The sequence below is a fragment of the Prunus dulcis genome, chromosome 1 (assembly GCF_902201215.1).
Source record: "Prunus dulcis chromosome 1, ALMONDv2, whole genome shotgun sequence".
NCBI lineage: Eukaryota > Viridiplantae > Streptophyta > Magnoliopsida > Rosales > Rosaceae > Prunus > Prunus dulcis.
This window is the reverse complement of record NC_047650.1, coordinates 31,528,718-31,550,844: the sequence shown is the minus strand read 5'-3', so window position 1 is coordinate 31,550,844 and position 22,127 is coordinate 31,528,718. Positions and strand designations below refer to the sequence as shown.

The window sequence follows — 22,127 nt, the reverse complement described above, 5'->3', positions numbered from 1 at the left end:
AACTCTCGGGGGATAGCACTATTTTGTTATTATCGGCCAAATAACACAATGACACTGACATGTGGGATAACCTTTTTATATGTCATTGTGTTATTTGGCTGAGGATAGCAAAATAATATTATCCTAATTATAGATAAATTTTTTTGCTACATTTTAATTCCATAATTTGATTATTTGCTTAAAGATGATATGTCGATAGGATTTTGTTTTGTAATGGAGCTGGAGCCTGGACTGGACCTCATTTTCCTATCATTATTATTATTAATTAAGCACATCGTTTTTATAGGCTCCATCTGTTACGGATGTTTTTTATGTGGTTTGAAATGATAAAGTAATTGTAGCTAAAAAGATTCACAATAATATCAATTGGTTGCTTGCTTCTTATGCGACAAACTAGATGTTGCTCTAGCTATGTCACTGGAACTTTTTCATAAGACTTGTGTGCACTTGTTGGAAACTTTTGATCTCTCTCTCTCTCTCTCTCTCTCTCTCTCTCTGTCTCTATTTAGGATTATGTTGCATACTCTTTTTTAATTATCCATGTAAATCCACATCTATGCAAATCTTCCAGATTGCTATGATATTTTCTGTCAGACAAAGTTCCCCCATGCTATCAACTTTTGGTATTTTATTTGATTCAGTGAAGGATAAGGGCAACTATTTGACTCCTGCATCAGTGTATGAGTATATCATCGCTCTACCACTAGGGTGAGCTGGCCACATTGCGCATGCGATTTTTGATTGTAGACTATTGTACGACACAAGATTAATTAACGGTCAGAAATCACTCACACGCGCGTGAATGATTGATCTTAATAAAATCTTAGTAGTATTCATTTCAAGGCAGCTCTTGACTTGTTAGGCACGGCATATGCAATCCCTATTTCTCTTGCAATTAATGTGGACCTCAAAACCAAAAGCAAAAGCAAAAAATTATGTTAATTTGTATCAATATCATTAAATTGGTACTATTGTTACTTGCAAGTTAGTCTCTCTCTAAATGTGGTGGATGTGAAGAATACACAGAAAGCATTTTAGTTACATCCTCCGAATGAAAAAAGCAGTCTTAGGACGCGCGTCACAATTTGTACCACCCAAGAATCCAAGATATTGGATGGGAAAAAAAAAAAGAAAAAAAAAAAGCACAATGAGAAAATAAAGCACAACCGCTTTGAGAACAAGTTCCAACTACCAGCCCCCCAAAACCTAGCTATTTGTAATTAGGTGCAACAATATTGTCAACGTCGGTTAACCATTCTTTTTATAAAATAACATGACAATGAATGGGCTCACTTGTCTTTCATTTGGTGCCAAAATTTGCCTTGTTAGTTTGATGGACGTACTTGTGGCTCAATCTTCACAAGTGAAAGCTGCCAGTCTTAAGGATTATTAACTTGGTCTGCATTTTTGCTCACATATTAGCAAAATAAACACCTAGTTAAAAAGGAGAATTCAAAGGGCTTTTGGCGTATGCGCATGGTCTAGAAAAGTGGTATCAATGATTCTATATTTTAAATCAAAGTGTGATTTTACGAGATATATTAAGATATAAAAAATTCGATATTGGGTAACGGCTCTTAATCACTTTGAGCTACGAACTTCTTGCAATGAGAGATGACTATTATGAAAAAGAAAACATGACGCACAAGTGAAATATATTTTGCACAAATTCCTGTTATGAAATTGAAAGGAAATATAGGTTTTTCATGTGTTTGGCGTTTGGAAGATGATTAGAGTCACATCTCTACCTTATTTGCAAGCTTCAATTACTTTTCCGTCATTTTCGATCAAGCAGCGTGTGAAAAACAAATGTTTGGTTTGGATTGGTTGTTTTTGTCTCTCTGCATCATCTCAATCAAAACAACATAATTCCACCGAATTCTTGCCAAACAATTAGAAGGCTGTAGCTTTCAGCTGCGTCAAAGAAACCAGCCAAAACAAAAACAGCTGGCTCATGCTTCATTGTATAAACCTCCATCCAAACTTGTATTCAAAACCCATATACTTATTAGCATGCTAATCACAAAAATATGTACAAATTAATCCTAATAAACCCAAAACAAACCAAAAAAGGCAAAACCAAAAGTAAAAATCAACTACAAAAGTGAAAACCGAAAACCCTAATTAGGGCCAGTATTTCCAAGATTGTTACTATTAACTTTAAGTTTTAGCATTAATCTTTCATCATGAGTCTTGTTGATCACCCTCGGCTTTACCGTCACCGTCACCGTCACCGTCACCTTGCCATGTCCAAACAATGTCTTTCAATGCTGGCCTAACATCTTCATCACAGAACTTAGCATACTCCAAAGTATCGCCGGCCGATTTCGAAAACTCCACCACCGCCACCTCCGGCGCCACCTCAAACACCTCCGCCGTCACCGAAAGCAGCCCTTTCCTTCCCTCATTGGGCCCTTGCAGCCTTATCTTGAAGTCCTTCACCTTGGCCACTTTGAAGCTCAGGGCCTTGGCAACCAGCTCAATCTTCGCCATAATCGCCGTGGCTGAGCACTTGGACGTGAACATGGACCCCGCCTTCCGCTTGCTCTCGAACAAATTCGACAAATCAAACCCGGAAGACATGGACGAAATGAACTCGAACGCGTTCAAGAACTTGGGCGACGACGACTTGTTGCTGCTGGCCTTTTGAACATCGCTTTGCACTTCTTCCTCTTCAAACTTTTCACAAACAAGTTCCTGGTGCACCGAAAACGCCACGGGCCTCGTGAACCCCTTGCGAAACCAAGGCACGCGCATGATGGCAGGGATGGTGATGCGTTTCTCCGGGTCGGAGACCAGGAGTTTCGAAACCAGCCGTTTCGCCTCGGTCGAAAACCATGGCGGACACTCGAATTCAGCTTTGAATACCTTCCTGTACATCTTCATGAGGTTCTCGTCCTGAAAGGGAAGAAACCCAGCGAGCAAGACGAAGAGCACAACGCCGCAGGACCAGATGTCAGCCTTGGATCCGTCATACCCTTTCTTCCTCAGAACCTCCGGCGCCACGTAAGCAGGGGTCCCACACTGGGTGTGCAACATGCCGTCGTTCCGGAGCTGCTCCGGCAGGGCGGAGAGGCCGAAGTCGGAGATTTTCAGATCTTCGTTCTCGTCGACCAGCAGATTCTCGGGCTTCAAATCGCGGTGGGAGACGCCACGGCTGTGGCAGAAATCGACGGCGCTGATCAGCTGCTGGAAGTATTTACGGGCCTGATCTTCCTTCAGCTTCCCCTTGGCGACCTTCGCGAAGAGCTCGCCGCCCTTGACGTACTCCATGACGAAGAAGATCTTGGTCTTGGTGGCCATGACCTCCTTGAGCTCGACAATGTTTGGGTGACGAACTAAACGCATCACTTCGATCTCTCGCTTGATCTGCTCCATCATGCCTTCTTTCTTCACCTGGTCTTTGCTGATGACTTTGATCGCCACGCTTTCGTTGGAGGCGATTTGTCTGCCATAGTAGACCTTCGCAAAGGTCCCTTTGCCCAGAAGCCTCCCCATCTCGTATTTCCCAAACAAGACAGTCCTTTCTTCCATGGATGCAGAATCAAAGGGACAAAATTTATGGAAAATTGTTGAAATTGAAAAGGGGGTTTAAGTTGGGCTTTCGTTAATTTGGAGAGTTGGGCTTGTAGTGTAAAGGGATCCAAGATAAAATGGCTGAGAAGCTGATTCTGACAGATTCCATTCGGGGGTTGAAGGTGCTTTTGCTAGATGAAGGTTTCTTTAAGTGGGTGAGATAAAGGTGAATGGGAGAGGAGGGGACGTTGGCTCGAAGCCATTGGAGCACCTGGTATGTTCTCTGTCAGACTGGGGTCGCACACAGAATGATGAAGAAATTATATCGTTCAATTTTTATATGGGATGTTTCTCAAACTAGGTCAAATATTTAATTATGGCATATTATTATTTTTCTCTAATATGAAGGTATTTATACAAATATAAAGATTTATTGATCCTAAATAAAATAAAATATGTATTTAAATTATAATAGGAAATAAATTTCATTTATAATATAACTAAATAAGTGGTAAGTAACCAAAATTCTAAATAAATAAAGAACTAAAATTTTAACTAAATAAGGACTCATGGTGTGCAACTCTACAAATAACAAGTGCACGAGTTTGATTCGTCTAAACAATCGGATTTTCTTTATTAATTTAGTTTAACTTTTTATATATTTTTTAAGGAGTAATTTACTAATTTGTTTTGGTTTTGAATTGTTACTCTGGTTTCTTGTGGGTTGCTCTGTCTCTTTAGTGGTTAGGGTTTTATGCTTTGAGTTAGGATTGGGAATTGGCCGTTGCGTCCATTAGAAATTCAGATAATAGATATTTAGTTATATACTTCTTAGCATTAGTGATATAGATAAATCCTACACCATTTAATTTATATAAACAAACCCTAAAAACTATAGATGGCCCTATTGAATTTAATTTTGATTGTTAAATTACTTTGGTGTCATGTTAAGTGTTTTGAGGTTGAGCTTGTTTTAATAAATTGATGGCAATTTTATAATTTATAGGAAGTTTGAAGTCTCTTTGTTATGTTAAAAATGAGCTTTATGTGTGTTTCTAAAGTCAATTTCATGTAGAGTTTTTTATATATAATTTAGGCCCCTATATTGGGCATAATAGTGAATCCCTCTTCAAATAAATGGGTCACAAAAATTTCAACTTTTTTTTTCCTCAAATATTGATGCTGAAAATGAAATCGATACAAAAATAATGAAAACAATGCCAATAGACCATAGTTAAGTGATAAGAGCATTTCCATGCATATTAATGGTCTCACGTTCGAGCTCCAATGACAACTCCCCTTCCCCCTCCAAACTTTGCGACACAAAAAATAATGAAAAGAATAAAAGCTAAAAGACCGACATGAGTGTAGTGACAATTAATCAACAATTTCTCAAGTATTCATACTTTTTAATGAATAATTATGCCAAAGTTTAGGGTCTAGAGCTTTAGGAGACTTAATTTGTTGATTTTGGTAAAATCTAATCACATACAAAACACAGTCTACCTTTTTAGATTTTCATTTATTCCAGTATTCTATTTGAATTGAAGTCAATAACGTTCTGTGCAACAAAATTAATTTTCAACTATAGATTATAAATAGAAGATATCATTCATTAAGAAAAATAATGCAGTTGTGACAGCTAATAGATGGAAGCCTTTTGGCTTTTGACTACCTCAAATTAATTTCTCAATTCTTAGGCATTACTTCAGCCTTTGTCTCTGCAAAGATTTTTCTAATTATAAAATTCAAAGAGGTCGACATAGTTAAAAACTCAATTAGTATTTACTAATTACCGATCAATGTTGGTCGACATAGTTAAAGTATTATGATAAGGGGTTGACTTTTACATAACAAATTTGAAGTTAAATTGGATTTTAGAAAGACTGTGTTTGGGGAAAAGTCTTTTTCCCACAAGTGGTCGACAGAATGCAGGATTTCATGCCTAAGCAAAAGTTCAGCAACATGCAATAGTATCTAAAAAATGACGGGTAGGTGTGTTTTTATATTACTTTATTTATAGTAATTTTATTTAACTTTTTATTTAGTGACATTGTGTTAGCAATGGTGCAAAAGAAAACACGACTGAAATATGAGTTAAGATATACATATTTCGTGATCGGAATTTTATTTTGAGGGATGTGAGAGAGCCGATAAGAACCGAGAAGAATAACTCTTGAAGAAGAAACTTGTCAATATATAGTAGTTGAAACATTTCTTTGTTTATGCTTAATTTATATTTTTAATTTCAAAGGAAAAGGAATTAGACAAGCTTGAATGGAAATATAATATTTTCTAGTAGCTTTGCAAATTACAACGTAACACCTAACCCATCAGTTCATCGTTCTGGAAAAAAGCAAGCATTAGGTAGGTCACGGGTCATGTCTCGATGTTTGTCTAGCTCAGCTGCTTCATCAAATTTATAGTATTTGATGAAGACCACACGATCTTTATCCGACGGTTGGAAAAAACAACACTGTACATCGGAAAACATGAGCTTATGGAGCGGAGACCACGCGATCAATTAATGACTTTGGGGTCCCATAAACCAGACAGGCTCCATGCCTCGTCACACGTCCTTTTGAAAGAATATTGCACCAAACACCTCTTTCTTAGCAAAAACTTGACTAATTTTTCGTACACTACTAAAGAAAAGGTTATCATTGCCCATTATGCAAGTCTGCCTAATCACTCATTTTTCGTAATCATGTGCTTATATTAAAATTTCTTAATAAAAAAGTATATCTATTATTCTAATTAAAGTAATTAATTATGTCACATATGATTACAAATAAAAAAATAAAAAAATAAAAAATTATATCACGGATTAGTGGATAAACCAACAATACAAACCGGCCCCATCAAAGAGCCTAAATATCGTCCAGGTGACTCTGCATCCTTTGAAAATTATGCAACTTTGATGTTTACTTACATATTTATGGCTATGCTTATTCTTTTCGCTTTGTACTCGACTAATCTGTAGCGGAAACCAAAGAACAAATGCTATGAACAAAATGGAAGTTGTTTGGTGTATTTTCAATCTTGTATTTAGTATTTTGGCGTATATTTCTTCAAAATTAGAAGATTGACAAGAAATAAAACCATTGCATGCCTGCATGCCCATTGCAGCTTCCGAAATATCGTCTAATAATTTTTCAAAACAGATTAGCGCGCATGCGCATCAATTGGTTCGTTTGAACAAATATATAAAAATCAGATTTTTTATTTTCTTTAGATTGATGGACAGCGATATATACATTATGATGTAGTTGAGAAAATTCAACTATAGAATGCCCAATTATTGATTCGGTCCTCGCACTCACACAAGAGCGCTATATATAAGACCCTCGCTATAGAATGACAAATTTGGGCCACGATCCTCACTCTGAAACATAAGGTCCATCCCAATTAAATATTAAATCAATTATGAATTTGTTAGGCCCAAATAATAGTAAATCAGTCCATATGGTCCAGAAACTGTAGGGCCCCAAAGTGTTGGGCTTTGAGGTGCTAACCATTACAAAGACCGGGAACTGAAGGGCACGACAGGGACTGAGTCACTACTGTACGAGGGGTTTCCGTTTCATTTTCGAACCGAGATTTTGTTCGACTGCAAATAGTCTAGAGAGAGAGAGAGAGAGAGAGAGAGAGAGAGAGAGAGGTGAGGCAATGGACGAGGAGAGCGTACGGAAATTTGTGGCAGCATACCTCAAGAAGAAAGGGTTCAAGCAAACGGAGAACGCTTTCCAGGAAGAACTTAACAAAAACACCAACAACTCTTCGTCTCCGATCTCTTTCAATTCCCAATTTGACCCCGACGTCGCCAAGCACATCCTCTCCTTCTCCGAGTACTCTCTCTCTTGCTTTTTTTTGGGTTCTAAGGTTATTTGTAACACTTGCGGGGTTTAGCTGCAGTCTTTATGTCTGATATATGGAATTTGAATTTAGGAGCTAAAGTTTTAGAATTTGAATGGAAACTGTACAAAAAGAAAAGAAAAGTAGAGTTTGGAAGTTGAATTGTTATTCCATTAGTTTTCAAGCCTCAATGTCATTGCTTATGTTTATGTTTGTTCAGCCAAGTGTTCTTGATTAGAGGTTGCTTTTAATTCTGTAGTTGATATTCTCTGTTTTACAGATTTGAGGATGGTCCTGCAAAGTATCAAGATGGATATGCCAAATTGAGGTCATGGACTTATAGTTCACTGGATTTGTACAGGGTAACTTATTTTTTTTTTGAGTTCACTTGTGTTCTTTAATATTTTATGTTTTTGGTGTTCTTAAATTATCTTATTTGTGTATGCAGCATGAGTTACTTCGTGTTCTTTATCCGGTATTTATTCATTGTTTCATGGATCTGGTTGCAAAAGGTCATGTTCAAGAAGGTATGTCTCTTAATTCATGCCTTTCTTTGTGCCATGTTTCTTATAGTAAAATGGCAACTATCGCTTATGTTTTTACGTGATTATGGTTGATGTCTTACTGAGTGTCTTGAATTTTATACTTCATTATTGTTGATATTACCAGCTCGGACATTTTTCAATAGCTTTCGTGAAGACCATGAAATGATGCACCTACGAGATCTACAGAAGTTGGAGGGAGTTCTATCTCCTTCTCATTTGCGGGTGTTTACTTCCAGAACACTAATTTTTGCATTTCTGATTTATGAGTACATCAATACCATAAAATATAAAAAAGGTTCTCATTGCTATGTTGTTATTCAGGAGATGGAATTTGCTCATTCTCTCAGGCAGAGCAAAGTGAACATAAAGATTTGCCAGGTAATATTCTGGTTCTTCTTTTGTTTTTTGGTAGGCTGGTGTGTATATAATACTATATATAGCTGAAAAACTTTATTCTTTGGTAAATTATCTTTCCAGTACTCCTATGAGCTTCTGCTGCAGTTTCTACACAAGTCACAATCCACCACAATGCTCGGGATTATCAATGAGCATATCAACTTCCAAGGTAAATCAGTTTGACATCTGGTTGCAAGGGTGATATGTTTATATAAGAACGTATCTGTATATGTATATTTTATTGGTTTTTCAGTTTCTCCTGGACAACCCAGCTCAATTTCTGATGATGCTGAGTCTGTAACACTTACTGGAAGCAGCCAGGATTCAGCTAATCAGATAAACCAGAAGGAAATACATTGGGGGGTGAGTCAGTAGTGCTGATGAGTTACTATATAGTGTGTATGTCAAATTGCTTATTGTGCTTATTTTAATTTCTCTGCTGAATATGAATAATCCAAAAGCTGCATAAAGATTGCTTAAACAATAAAATTATGGACTTATTTAGTTGCATATTGGAAGTATCTGATTGCTTTTAAAAGCTAAACTTCCTTTGCATGTGTTTTTGGACTAAAATGTTACCTAAAGCTGCTGGTTTATATTTTAACATTAAATTTTATTTATTAAAAATTACAGCTAGTTTCTTGAACATATGCAGAATCATGTTTAGTTGCCTGAATTTTTGTGTGAATCATATATTTGTTGTAGTTGCTCGAAGATTCTTTTGAAGAACGTTTGGAAAAGGCTGGGGGCTTGCTTTTAGAGTCTGAAAAAGCAGAAGGGGAAACCAAAGAAGGGGACTGGGATGAGAATAAGGTGCATCCTCTAACAGTTTCATAGCTTCAAAATATAAATTTTTGAAGTAATATGCTTGTAATTTGTAACTGTTGAGTGTTGACTGATATATAAGTGGTTTCCTTTTCTTTCTTTCTTTTTTTAAATTTAAGTTTTGTAAAAATATTTATAACTTCCAAGGTATGGAGAACTGTCATTGACTTCTGTTGTCTGTTTTTTGTTCAGAAAAAATCAATTGAAGGAGCTAAACAGGGTTCTTCAATCAAAAAGTTAAAAAAGGACAAGGCTGCCGGTGCAACGGGCAAAAATGCACGCCCTGAGGCAACCCCTGTCGCTACAGCACCAAGAGTCAAAGCAGAGCTTACTTTGCCAGTAATGTAGTTTCTGGGATCCCTTTCCTCCCTTTTCTTTTGAATTTGGATGTAGCTATCAATAGAAACTACATTGTACATTGAGTTCCACGATACTAAGGTGCCAAATAGTTTAAATGGGCCTAATTAAAATAGAAGTAGGTACAAGTTGAGATCAATCGAAATAGATAGCTTGACTTTATTTAAGTACTTTCAGTTCCATGCAAAGCTACTACATATATCAAATTTTAGGTTGAAGGAAAGGAAGTTGATGTTTTCAGCTACCCCAGCATGTGAAGTTTTGATTGATTATATTATCTGACGAATTTAACTCTCATTGCATGGGGTTATCTGAATTATACCTTAGCGTAGAAGCCAGCTATGGATTATTAGATTCTTAATACTTTTTAGATAATCTTTTCTTAAGTGAAGCCTTTCGCATGATTTGATTTTGGGTTCATGGTCTGGGTATAGGAAACTATTGGTTCATGCTTAAGATCCTATACAGGTTACTGACTAATATTTTGCTGATTGCTTCAGTCCGACAGAGGTTGAACAGTCTATTCTTGAAGACTTGAGAAACCGTGTACAATTGAGTAGTGCTGCTCTGCCATCTGTCAGCTTTTATACATTTATTAACACACACAATGGGTAATGCCCTTGACTTCTCCGATCAACAATGAGTTCCATTTTCCAGTCCATTACTTATCTTTTTGTTCCACAATTTTCTAGTTTAAACTGTGCATCTATATCCCATGATGGATCCTTGGTTGCTGGTGGATTTTCAGACTCATCACTGAAGGTTTCATCTTATCCTTTTACTTCCCTGTTGTGCATATTGTTTTTCAAGCATGTGCTAATGTAGAAGCATTCTTCAACAGGTATGGGATATGGCAAGGATTGGGCAACAAGGTGTTGATTGTAAGTCTCAATAAAGTTCAGTTTTTATGTGAAGATTTTCTTTCATGTTCTTGACATATGCAAATATGCAATTATATTAAACAATGCTTGTGCTGCAGCTTTGCAGGGTGAGAATGGAACCACTTCAAGTGAACAAGTTCTTGGGTCAAATGGTGGAAAAAGACCATATACTTTGTTTCAGGGTCATTCAGGGCCAGTTTATTCAGCTACTTTCAATCCTCTTGGCGATTTTATACTTTCCTCTTCAGCAGACTCAACTGGTATGTTGTCCTTAACTCTCTCTCTCTCTCTCTCTCTCTCTCTGTGTACCGATAAACTAATTAATGACAGTAAGAAACACATTGCTACAGTTCGGTTGTGGAGCACAAAACTAAATGCAAATCTTGTTTGCTACAAGGGTCATAATTACCCTGTGTGGGATGTTCAGGTAAATTTTCTTGAGTGAACTTGACATATCCACATTCCATTCTCATTTTCTAGCAACGGGTTTTAGATCTTGATTTCCTGTCACATGGGATGCATTTTCTTGCCTAAATCTCCACTTCAATGTACCTCTTTTAATCTTATGATTCTACTCCAATGGTATATCTTGTCTTCTTGTGCAGTTTAGTCCTGTAGGCCACTATTTTGCAAGTGCTTCACATGATCGAACAGCAAGGATTTGGTCTATGGACAAAATACAGCCTTTGAGAATAATGGCAGGGCACTTATCTGATGTTGATGTCAGTAACTCACTCACACTCTCTCTCTCTCCATTAGATGGCAATGTGTATGAAAATGAGATTATTGCTGTAATCTATTCAAACTTATAGCTTCCTTCAGAACTTGTGCTGTAATCCTTCCAACCAATACTAATGAGTTGATAATTGTTATTCTAGTGTGTACAATGGCATGCCAACTGCAACTACATTGCCACTGGTTCTAGTGACAAAACAGTTCGATTGTGGGATGTACAGACTGGAGAGTGTGTCCGAATATTCATTGGTCACAGGAGTATGGTTTTGTCTCTGGCAATGTCACCTGATGGTCGGTACATGGCTTCTGGTGATGAAGATGGTGCAATCATGATGTGGGACCTTTCAAGTGGCCGCTGTGTTACACCTTTGACGGGTCACACCTCATGCGTGTGGACACTTGCTTTCAGGTGGATCATCTTTTTGTTCTCTTAGCATAATTTTCAGTGTCTAGAAATCTGTCTAAACTATTATCCTTCATATTCAGTGGTGAAGGTTCGCTTCTTGCTTCTGGGTCTGCTGATTGCACTGTAAAACTATGGGACGTAACTGCAAGTACAAAGTTGCCAAAAACTGAAGAAAAGTGAGTGCTTTTTTAAGCGGGAAAGGTAGTTCTTTCTTTTTTAGGAGTTTCCTTAAACAAAGAGATTTCACTAACATGATGTTTTTGATCAGCAAAAGTGGAAATACCAGCAGACTGAGATCATTGAAGACTTTACCAACCAAGTGTACCCCTGTCTACTCGTTACGGGTAAATGCACAAATTGTCAAGGATAATAATAACTTACCATTTTTAATAAATATAAAGAGAATTATTCACTTTATATTGGGATTTTGTTCTGGGTGCAGTTTTCTCGAAGAAACCTTCTATTTGCGGCCGGGGTTCTCTCAAAAACTGTATAAATTACACTCACTCCATGCTTGATCTAACCCAGTGTCTTTCTCATGCAACCCTGCATCACGCCAAGTCTCGCAACCCGCCCTTCTAACGCTGCTCGGTGCTGGTCAGTCAGGCACCGTGTGAGTCATGAGACGTAGAGAGATTGTAACAGTTACTGCTTAACTTAATGGTGAACATTCTTTGTTGGATTGATATTGCATCAAGTGTATTTTCATGTTCAATCTCTTACACGACAATGCTAAAGTAAATGATGGCAAAGAACCCTCCTTCCGCGCTCTTGTAATACGAAATTGATCTTTTTCACTTGTATGCATACCCTCGAAGTGATCTGTTAATCCTTGGCAAAAAAAAAAAAAGAACAAAAAACTAGCCAGGTAGAGTTTCCATGGCTGCCCACACGGTTCTAAGGTAGGGAAGGAGAATCAAATATTTTATATGAAAAAAAGGTCAGAATATTTACTAGCATCTCACAATTTCTCAATTACTCCCGACCTCTAATTTAACAAGCAATTTTGAAATTTTGAAATTTGTTTCTGTTTGGATGTGGTGGTGATTTCTTTTTGTTGGCAACAACGGATACTGGCTTATTGTTGATTTGAAATAATACATTTTTATAAATAAATAAAAAAACACCACATTTCCAAGTTTCATTTTTGGGCTCGGGAACTCATATCCAAACAGGTACCTTTTTTGGGATCATAAGGAGAAAAAATATAGAAAAGAAATTGTCAGAAGTGGGATTTGAACCCACGCCCTCGTTAGAGGACCAGAACTTGAGTCTGGCGCCTTAGACCACTCGGCCATCCTGACTGTATTATATTGCGTCTATTTTTACTAAATATACATTCAAATTCTCAGGTGGATCAACCATATCAAAGGATGGGAAATCAAACCTAGGACATCGGATACAAAAGTAAATCACTGTAGGCAAATCAAACGTAGGACATCAGGTACAAAAGTAAATCACTGTAGGCAAATCAAACGTAGGACATCAGGTACAAAAGTAAATCACTGTAGGCAACTTACGGGATATGGAGTTCCAGTACTGAGAATCTCAATAGGTTGGTCACACATACAAATCTCTACTTGCCGATGTGACCGGTGACACTCAAAATAATGGAATAATTTTTATTCCGGTGCCTGAACTATAACAAGCCCCACCAAGATTCTCCTACTGTGCTTGCGTACACCTAATGCTCTCATGGTACCCCTATTCACAATCACAGCGGTAAATTTTTGTACTTTGTGCAGTAGTCACATAAATGAAATCGACCAATAGATTGATCAGCACAGTATGCTCATGTTATTTTGGACCCAGGGTAGTCGGAGACAAACAACCTTAATAATCAAACAAATTACTGGACTTTCAAACAAGAAGAAAAACCCATATATATATATATATATATATATTCAATAGGTAGTGTCAATAAAAAGAGAAGAAATCACTACATATTCAATGAAGGCCAACTTTCTGCATATTACTGTTTCCTTGCTTCTAAAACAGAAAGAAAAACCACCTCCAAAATCGAATTTCTTCACAAATCAAAATCAAAATAGATATAAAAAACAAACTGTGCTTTTACATTACAGCTACTGATTTATAGCCGAACTGTTTATAAAGATATTGTTTTGACTTCATCCGCTGCTAAGGACGAGAGCTAGCTCCAAGGTTAACGTCCAACAGCACAAGGTGATTATTATTGATGATCAAGCATCGACAGCACGGCGACAATATCCTGCAACATTTTCACAACGTTTCCGATTATGGTTCAAAATCATCATATAATTAACCAGCTCCTGATTAAAACCCTTCCATTAATTGTAACAATTAGCAAAACCAACTTAATATGAAAACATCTAACATGGACTTGAAGGAATTTGGTTTTCCTTATTATTCTTTCACTTTGGAAAAAGCATCACAATGATATAAGAGACCGGGAATTATATACATGAGGACAGCAGAAACAAATATGTGTGTATATATTTTTATATTTCATTTCTAATTTACTCTCACTGCTCAGAAGTGTATAATGCAGGAAGTTTCCAATAGAGGATCCTGAATATAATTCTCTGAAGAAAAAAAAAACACCAATCTACAGAAATAAAAGACAAAATAAACTTAAGTATGTTCTTGACTAACAAACAAGAAATAGGAGTATAACAATTTATTCCTAATGCCAAAACCTCATAATTAAGTGATTCCAAAAATTCCCTTCCATTGCTATACATGGATCCCTCAATGGAAGCTCTCTGTATATATATATATATTCTTAACCTAAAAACCAACCAAACTTCGACATTACATATATATTCTTACAACTGATTTATATGATCTTCACGTTGTTTGCCTAAAAGCTTTTGGGTTGTGGAAGTAGAAAAACTAGCTATAGCTAGGTTCAAATCTCAACGATTGTTAGTAAAAGACATTCTAAGCAATACCTACATTGTATCCATATATTACACCAAAGAATATAATTGACCAATCTCTTTAGGCAATCATTAACTCATGATTAGGGAAATAAAACAAGAATTTAGCAGGAACATATAGTAAGATGACCAGGCTGGCTTTTATGTTTAATTTTGAGTTTGAAATTTTAAGAAAGCGAGATTGTTTTTCCTCTTTAACTTCTTCCCAGTAGATTCTACCTTATTAATTCCCATCTAGAGCTTGCTATAATATTTCTTGCAGTCATTTCTAGCTCCTCAAGTTACTTGTTTAGTAACTCTAGCACAATAAGTACTGTAAGAGAAGTCATAAAAATAATTTACTTTGTTAAAAATGTATATGATAAAGACCAATGAATTCACCACAGGAACAATCAATCAAAATATCACACATAGAATAGTGATTCCAAATCAACCAATTCGGATTCATTGAATTGTTTCAGAAGCCTCTATAATATTATAAAACACTAGTCACAAACTACTTTTTGTTTTTTAACAATAAGAGATTTTAAAAAGATACAGATAATCATCAACATCAATATCTCATGCACGCAACAACCAAGCAAATAGATCAACAAAAGATCAGAAATGGAGACATGTAGTCCTTATAATCTTTTTCTAGGTCGGTGGGGCTTTCTTGTTTGTTTACGTGGTGTGGTTGCTTCAGATAAATCCCCAAGCTTTGAGCTGCTGCTTTCAGTAAGTACATATCATGCGTGTAATGGTGGCACATCAACGCAGCAAAATGGTCCAACAGTGGTCATCACAGACAATGTAGGAGCATAGTACCACCAAAGCTCCAACCCCCAAGGTTGGACCTTGATGCCGGTAACATGTTATTGGGATGGTGAGCCAATTAGTACACAAGGAACACAACAAACCCAATAGGAAGTGAAGCCAAAATCTCTTTTTGTTTGTACTTCGGAAGCATCTCAATCACATGCGGAAAAGATAAAAGATTATCTGCTCTCCCCCCTTACTAAATTTTGAATTTTACTAGCTTAGCTACAAGTTAACTTTAACGACATATGTGAAACATGTTCACAAAACATGTCCTCCAATGTATAACTTCATTTGATAAGTAACAAGGGAAAATTAAAGGGGGAGCTTATCGTGGCCTTAATAGTTAGAAGCCTAGAAACTAAGGGGGTCGAACTCCATCACATGCCTCGCATGCGCACGGGCAAGTTAGTTAAATCTGGTATCCATTTGCTAGAAAAAAGTTCAGTGAATCATGCCTTCATAGCACTGAAAAAGTGTGAATGAGTGGTTGTGTTTGGTATAAACGTGACTCTATAACTTCCTTTCAAAAATTATACACAAACTAGTCCTCTTCAAGCTTGCACACCCAACTACTAATAAAAATATTTTGTTCCTATGGCCCAGACTGAAGTCTGTTGTCTATAAAAGAGAATTTAAAAACCGGATGCAATGCATCACAGCATAGAAGAACGTCAGAGAAAAGAACAATGACCTCACATCACATTATGTCTAGATACATGAAAATTATAATGGCAAAGAAAATTGCTAAAGAAATGTCACGAAAGATATGCAACAAACAGTAACACAAAATTAACTAACAAAGATATATATGGTTTCTTTAAATAAAAAAATTAATTCTACCACCATCATGCAAATTATATTAATATTATATTATTATAGAGATACCGAACACAAGAAACAATTTAGGCCTTCCAAGGGCAAGCCACTAAAAATGGGTATATTTATATAGCAATTTCACAATTACACTCCATTGCAACTTTAATTTAGACCAACAAGCACAACCAGTGCCCAACCAGATGTAATAAGGAATATTATTACATGACATAATTCTGAAATTAATTAAGTAATTAAGATCAATTAATTGAGTAATTAAGATCAATTAATTGAGTAATTAAGATCCATGCCCAAAACAACTCACCAGTCTTTCTCAGTATTACTGGTTTGCCAAAAGCCTCTTTCATCTCGAAATTAATCGTCTGTCTTACATATGAAACCAACTTCACTGCAAGATAAGAACACAAGATTGAAATTATTTCATGATTGCAGCAAGTCACAGATTTGAGACTTTGGATTAGAAATAGTTACCAGCGTCTAAGAGACACAAACATCAATAAAACCCAAATAACTAAAATGTAGATCGTATACATAAAATGGTGCAACAAATGGGCTACCAGATCAGTTTTGCTCACTGTAAAAACAAATTCAAACCTGTTTGACAAGTTATCTTCTGAGAGAAGAAAACTTACACTTGATAATGTGTTGACGGTTCGAAAATGAATCCTTAAGCGTTCCTGCAAAGTCAACTGGACAAACCAGTCACAGATAACAAAAGCAGATTCTAACCCCTTAAATCATCACATTCAATCACAATATTTCGAGAAATATATAAACACCCAATGTGCAGTGGGTGTGAAATTAAGTACCGGGTTCGATAAAAATCCAGATCAAAGACTAGTGATTGGAAAAACCATTTGTAATCAAATTGTACAAACAAGCAAAAGCAACCCTATTCGAGCAGCTAAATAGGGTTGTATAAAAACCCATAAAGAAAACATATATACATATATATATATATATATGTATATATCCATTCGAACTAGCTTGGTAGGTGCACAGTACAAGCACTAGATTCAGGTGAAGAAGAAGAAAAAAACAAATTAAGTCCAAGCAGAAGCAATTCTTGGGTCAAGAACATCGCATGCGCAGGAATTAAAAATGGAGATCAAATAGAGAATTAGAAAGACGATGAAGAATAGGAGGACCATACTAAGCTAGATAGATAACGTGAATGGTCCCATTCAAAATTCCCATTCCCATGCTAATTCTATGCTTGATTACCAGGTTTTTGCCGCTAATTTCGCACAGTAAATGTCAAATATATGTGTAGCTTCGTGAAAAACACCATCAAAAGTCACGCTTTCAAGGTATTAGTTGATGCTTCGATATTATCAAACAATTTTTATATATAATATAATCATCACTTACCGATTTCAAAGTAGCAAATTAAGCGTTGCTTTGAAGCCCCACAAAGGCTTTAAGATTAAAGATTTGGAGCGAGAGAGAGAGAGAGAGAGAGAGAGAGAGAATACAAGTAGTGGAAGAAACACAGGCCAGAGATGGATGAGAAGTAAATAAGAAATTAAAATAATCCGGCAGTGGAACTGGGAAGCTGACAGAAAGAGACATGAGCACGCAAAAGCAATAGCATACGCTTTATGCCAAGTGCCTCTGTGTGCTCACTCTCTTCTGTCAATTTCCATCTCTGTTCCAACCAAATTCACAACCAACGGCACAAGAAATTAAAGTCACAAATCGCAAAGTTTGATTAATAACAAAGAAATGAAGGGAGTGGAAACTGGGAGGAAAGCAAAACTAGAAAAAGGTAACCTGAGAGAAAGAGAATGATCGATGTTATGTGAGTCAGATCTGAGAACACAGAAAGAAACCCATATAAGGAAACCTACCAAAAGCCGCAAAAATCTACGGTTCCTGCTGTTTTGGTGTAAGAGAAATCAATGGGTAAGACGCCAATGAGGATTTAGGGTTTGCTCTGCAGGCCAAGAAAGAAAAGAAATAAAAAAGAGAAACAACCTCCACAAAACCCAATACCAAAAAGCTGTGTACCCTCTCTTCCCTCTCTCTGTGTCTCTCTCTCTTCATTCACTGCTACTGCTCTTACTTATGATCTTATCTCCTTCTCCACCTCTTTCTCTCTCTGCATCATGCAGAAGAAGACGTACAGTTGTCGGTGACACGTTGCCAGAGAGAGACCTGACGTTTCCTGAGCAACTCCACAGTGCCGAAACGGCGACCTTTCACCCCTTGAACAACCAAATAAGGAAAGTCTTGATGACTTGATGTTTGTGAGAGAGAGAGAGACACAGAGAGAGACAGAGAGAGAGAGAGAGGCTTTTATGTTTATGGCTTTCGTTTTGAGCATGCGGCTGCTTTCTTATCATCGTGTTTGTTGTGTGTGTGTGTGTGGAGGTTTTGTTGGTCTTTTGGGAAGGCAATCAGACAAAGAAAGAGTCCACCGAGCCTTTTCGAGAAAAAGATAAAAATCAGAGTTTTCATTAATATACGGATTTTTTATGAGGCGGAAAATTCGAATAAAAGGAAGAATTCACTGTTCTGGACATCTGGTCTAATCCGTCTGGTAAAACGGACACAAATTAACCTAAAAGATCAACTAAGAGGGACTCTTGGGTGTGTAGTGTTGTTGAGATTTGATTGGTTGTAACGTGTGATGGATTTATAGCCGTCGATTTATACGACTGGGGTTTGAGAAGGTGGCCTAATCCCTGCCGTGAGATGGTGATGATGTGGTACTATGGGGAGGAGCGTTGGGATGTCTTCTGGGAAATTGGGTCGTCAAGAGACTGATAGAGACTGCGGCATTTAGGGAGACAAAGCTTTCCCTTTCCTTCTTTCGCCATGCCAACCGCCCACGTCCACCAATCACTGTTGCCTTCCACAGGGTATAACAGTCACTCCGCCCGAATAAACACACCTTTATATATTTACACCCTTCACAGCTTCGTTGGCTTTCCGCTCTTACCGACACGTGCGTGGACGATTTGTAGTCGTCGATGCATTTGCCTGTGAGATTCATATTCGTCACCAATTAAACAATCACTCAAGCACAAACCACCATTCTTACTTACCATTTTCGTATCTTTTTTATTATAATCAAAGCACACAATATATATTTTAATGAGTTTGATACTCGATTTTTGATACGATATAGCATCTTCAACAACTAGCTTTGTTATACTAAAATAAATGAGCCATCAATCAGCAACATATTTGTCAAATTCAGTGACTAAAATTGCAATTAATTTTTTTCTTTTAAAATTGATAAGTGAATTTTGGCTCTCAAAAACATTTATTTTTTATTTATTTATTTATTTAAAATAAGCGATAATTGTATTCATAACTTAGGCACCAAAACCATCAGCCACGAGTAGGGATGACAACGGGTCGGGTAGAGGCCGGGTATGACAATACAATCTCCGTCCCCGCTCTCCATCCCTGCCCATGTCCCCGAACCCATCCCCGTTTAATAGGTTTCGGGGAATCCCCATTCCCGTTCTCATCGGGGGACTATTCCCCATACCCGAATTTGTTTGCATAAAAAATATTTATCATACATTTTAACATTAAATTTCATATTAAATTATCATTCAACACATCCAAATTAACTATAAAGTTTAACTCAACTATTCAAAATCACATCAATATGAAATTCCAAAGAAGATTAGGAAGAATTAGGAGAGGGAGGTTAACTTAAGGTTAAACATAAATATTATAATTATATATGTATTTATTTAAATATAAACATATATATTTTCGGGTCAGGTTTGGGGATAGGGACACCAATACCATCCCCTCCCCATATCCGTAGGGGATTTTTCAAGTTCGGGGATCCCCGTACCCGATACCCGTTTGGTCCCGAAATCTCCCCCCATTAGGGTCAGGGACCTGACGGGGACCCGCCCCCGTGGGGATTGTTGCCATCCCTAGCCACGAGGGCATAAACTACCTAAAAAAGGTTACTACAAATGTGAAAGCACAATAACCACGTAGGGTTATTCTAAATACAGAGAAATACACCACAAGGTATATCTCCATTAATAGAGGCATAAAACCAAACAAATTAGACATGGACCGCACCCAAAACTGCTAATGTACTACTACAACTTTTAAATTTTCACAAGTAAAAAATACAAGTAGAGACTCAAATACATACAGAATGCCCAACTCACAAAGAGTTGGTGTAATTATTACAACCCAAAAAATTGCAAAACAACCGAGATAACAAAAGGTAGAGTCGTCGTCGTCACCACAACGAAAAATAGGAATACCATCGTCGAAGCCCAAGTTGAGGGGAAAACCACAGCCATGCAAAAACCTACAACAAGAAAACACAAAACCCACAGATCTACAAAAAGAACCCAAACAACACAAAAATAAAGCCGCAAAACAAAGGGGCAATAGAAGGTGAGATATATTTGAAGAGACCCGAGGCAGCAAAAACCTATAGGAGATAGCACAACCAAACCCTAAAAGGGTCAGAATCACCACAAGTTCAACCAAAAAAACCAAAAGGAAGACAAGAGAAAAAAAGTGAGGAAGAGGAGGAGAGAAGATAGGGAAGGGGGAGGAAAGATGTCTTTCCTCCCTCCTCTCCTAGGATTTGAGAGGGAGAGAAGTGGAGAGTTTTCTTGCTATCTCTAAAACTCCTTTTTTCACACCTCTCATATATACAACATTTATTTATTTTTGGATGAACACATCCTTTCTTTGAAAATGCTAAAAACATGCATTTTTTCTTTTCATATAATAAATACAGACTTTCTTAATATGTTTTAAAAGAAACCTACATTTAAAATGCTAAAATAACAAACACTGCATTAATTGAATTGAAAAGTTTATTAGGGCACAAATTATTAAAATAGCAAATAAAAAATTTCAAATTGCACGTAGGTCAACAAACTACAATTTCAAGAGTTTGATTTACTATTATTATTGGAGATACTCTAACTTTGTAATTGATCAGGTATTAGAATATAATAAAACTGATGGAAACAACTTTCTTTATATTGGTTTAGTACAAGTTGCCGTAAAACCTTTAACCAGATTAGGATTAAAAGCTTCTATCCTTCTCTATCTGCGTGATGCTAGATTTAATAATTTTAATTACAGTACATTAGGAATTATTGAGTCCAGTCTTGCTAATGGCCCAATTCATTTTGATTGTTATCCAGATTTTACAGTTAGTCTGAGCGATCCACATATATTAAAAACTCTCACTTTAAATATTAAAACTGAAGGTTATGATGTTTTGCCAGGAAGCCAACCCCTAGCATTAGTTTACATAATATACTATAAAGTCACAGGTACAAACATGAACTTCCAAGCCTTAAACAAGAGTCCAAAGAGTCAAACACTGTTAATTCAAAGTCATACGCCTGATGCTACTGTTAGAGTTCCTCACTCTATCAAATGGTCAGATGTCACTCTTCCCACTGATTAGACCCTAACCACTGAGACCCCTCCAGTGCCTATCCAGCGTAGTCTAAGCGATTTAGACTACATACAACAATACTTAGACGAAAAAGTTAAAATCAATTTTGGTCACCAAGCCCCACAAAAATCAACAGTCCAGTTACAACAGTTGCCAACACCTGGTCAATCCCAGAGACATGTTCCTGCCAGACTGCCTCTTCCTTTACCCTAGAACGAGACCTAGAGTTAGAGAAAGCTTTAATTGATTTGAAATTAGAATCACTAAGAAAAACTGCACAAGTCACCCATCCTGTCTATGGAAAACCAACAGAAGAAAATAAATCTGAGTCCCCTGAGTCACCCACTCAATCTGATTTTGTCGAAGCCGGTTTCAAAGTAGAAAACCAACTCCAAACACTTAATAAGAAGTTTGAAATTAATTGGAAAAAATTAGAACATCACTTACATGCTCCTGAAAACCAAGCAAGAAGAAATAATTATCACTCGATAATTCCAGATAGAGCCAAAAGATAATAGATATTTAATGAATGGAAAGAATACATGCGCACTGCTAAAGTCGAAATTTATTATCTTGATTTTGTAGAAAGCCGTCATCTCACTAATGAATTAAAAACCCTAACTCAAGAAAATTGGGAAAAAA

The 22,127-nt window shown here is 36.8% G+C and overlaps 2 protein-coding genes, 1 long non-coding RNA gene and 1 other non-coding gene across 5 annotated transcripts; 1 reads left to right on the top strand and 3 right to left on the bottom strand.

The window, feature by feature from the left end:
• Positions 1–1,908: 1,908 nt before the first annotated feature.
• On the bottom strand, positions 1,909–3,895 carry LOC117631502 (CBL-interacting serine/threonine-protein kinase 25-like). Its single transcript, XM_034364708.1, has one exon. The coding sequence runs from the start codon at positions 3,532–3,534 to the stop codon at positions 2,185–2,187; it is 1,350 nt and encodes a 449-aa protein (XP_034220599.1). The 5' UTR covers positions 3,535–3,895; the 3' UTR covers positions 1,909–2,184.
• Positions 3,896–7,165: 3,270 nt separating this feature from the next.
• On the top strand, positions 7,166–12,315 carry LOC117616191 (transcription initiation factor TFIID subunit 5). The gene is made up of 19 exons (XM_034345434.1): positions 7,166–7,364; positions 7,652–7,733; positions 7,820–7,898; positions 8,041–8,138; positions 8,238–8,294; positions 8,394–8,481; positions 8,566–8,675; positions 9,018–9,125; positions 9,330–9,481; positions 9,995–10,105; positions 10,187–10,256; positions 10,336–10,375; positions 10,474–10,635; positions 10,726–10,802; positions 10,981–11,097; positions 11,254–11,519; positions 11,597–11,692; positions 11,785–11,860; positions 11,959–12,315. Exons 1-19 carry the CDS (start codon positions 7,186–7,188, stop codon positions 12,010–12,012), a joined length of 2,022 nt encoding a protein of 673 aa, XP_034201325.1. The 5' UTR covers positions 7,166–7,185; the 3' UTR covers positions 12,013–12,315.
• A 421-nt stretch (positions 12,316–12,736) lies between these two features.
• Positions 12,737–12,820, bottom strand: TRNAL-CAA. Its single transcript has one exon. It is a non-coding gene; the product is annotated as a tRNA-Leu (tRNA).
• Positions 12,821–13,487: 667 nt separating this feature from the next.
• LOC117615796 lies at positions 13,488–18,341 on the bottom strand. 2 transcript variants are annotated; one of them, XR_004584059.1, is made up of 4 exons: positions 17,444–18,341; positions 16,705–16,761; positions 16,377–16,460; positions 13,488–13,746 (listed from the first exon to the last, which is right to left on the bottom strand). It is a non-coding gene; the product is annotated as an uncharacterized LOC117615796 (long non-coding RNA). The 2 variants fall into 2 exon arrangements; XR_004584060.1 differs by having other exon boundaries at positions 16,705–16,749.
• Positions 18,342–22,127: the final 3,786 nt, after the last annotated feature.

Bases quoted from the DNA above. Each gene is read 5' to 3' on its own strand.
- LOC117631502 (XM_034364708.1), bottom strand. From the start codon at position 3,534: ATGGAAGAAAGGACTGTCTTGTTTGGGAAATACGAGATGGGGAGGCTT.
- LOC117616191 (XM_034345434.1), top strand. From the start codon at position 7,186: ATGGACGAGGAGAGCGTACGGAAATTTGTGGCAGCATACCTCAAGAAG. The intron at 9,126-9,329 runs GTGCATCCTCTA...TTTTTTGTTCAG, and splicing joins GGGACTGGGATGAGAATAAG to AAAAAATCAATTGAAGGAGC. The intron at 10,803-10,980 runs GTAAATTTTCTT...CTTCTTGTGCAG, and splicing joins ACCCTGTGTGGGATGTTCAG to TTTAGTCCTGTAGGCCACTA.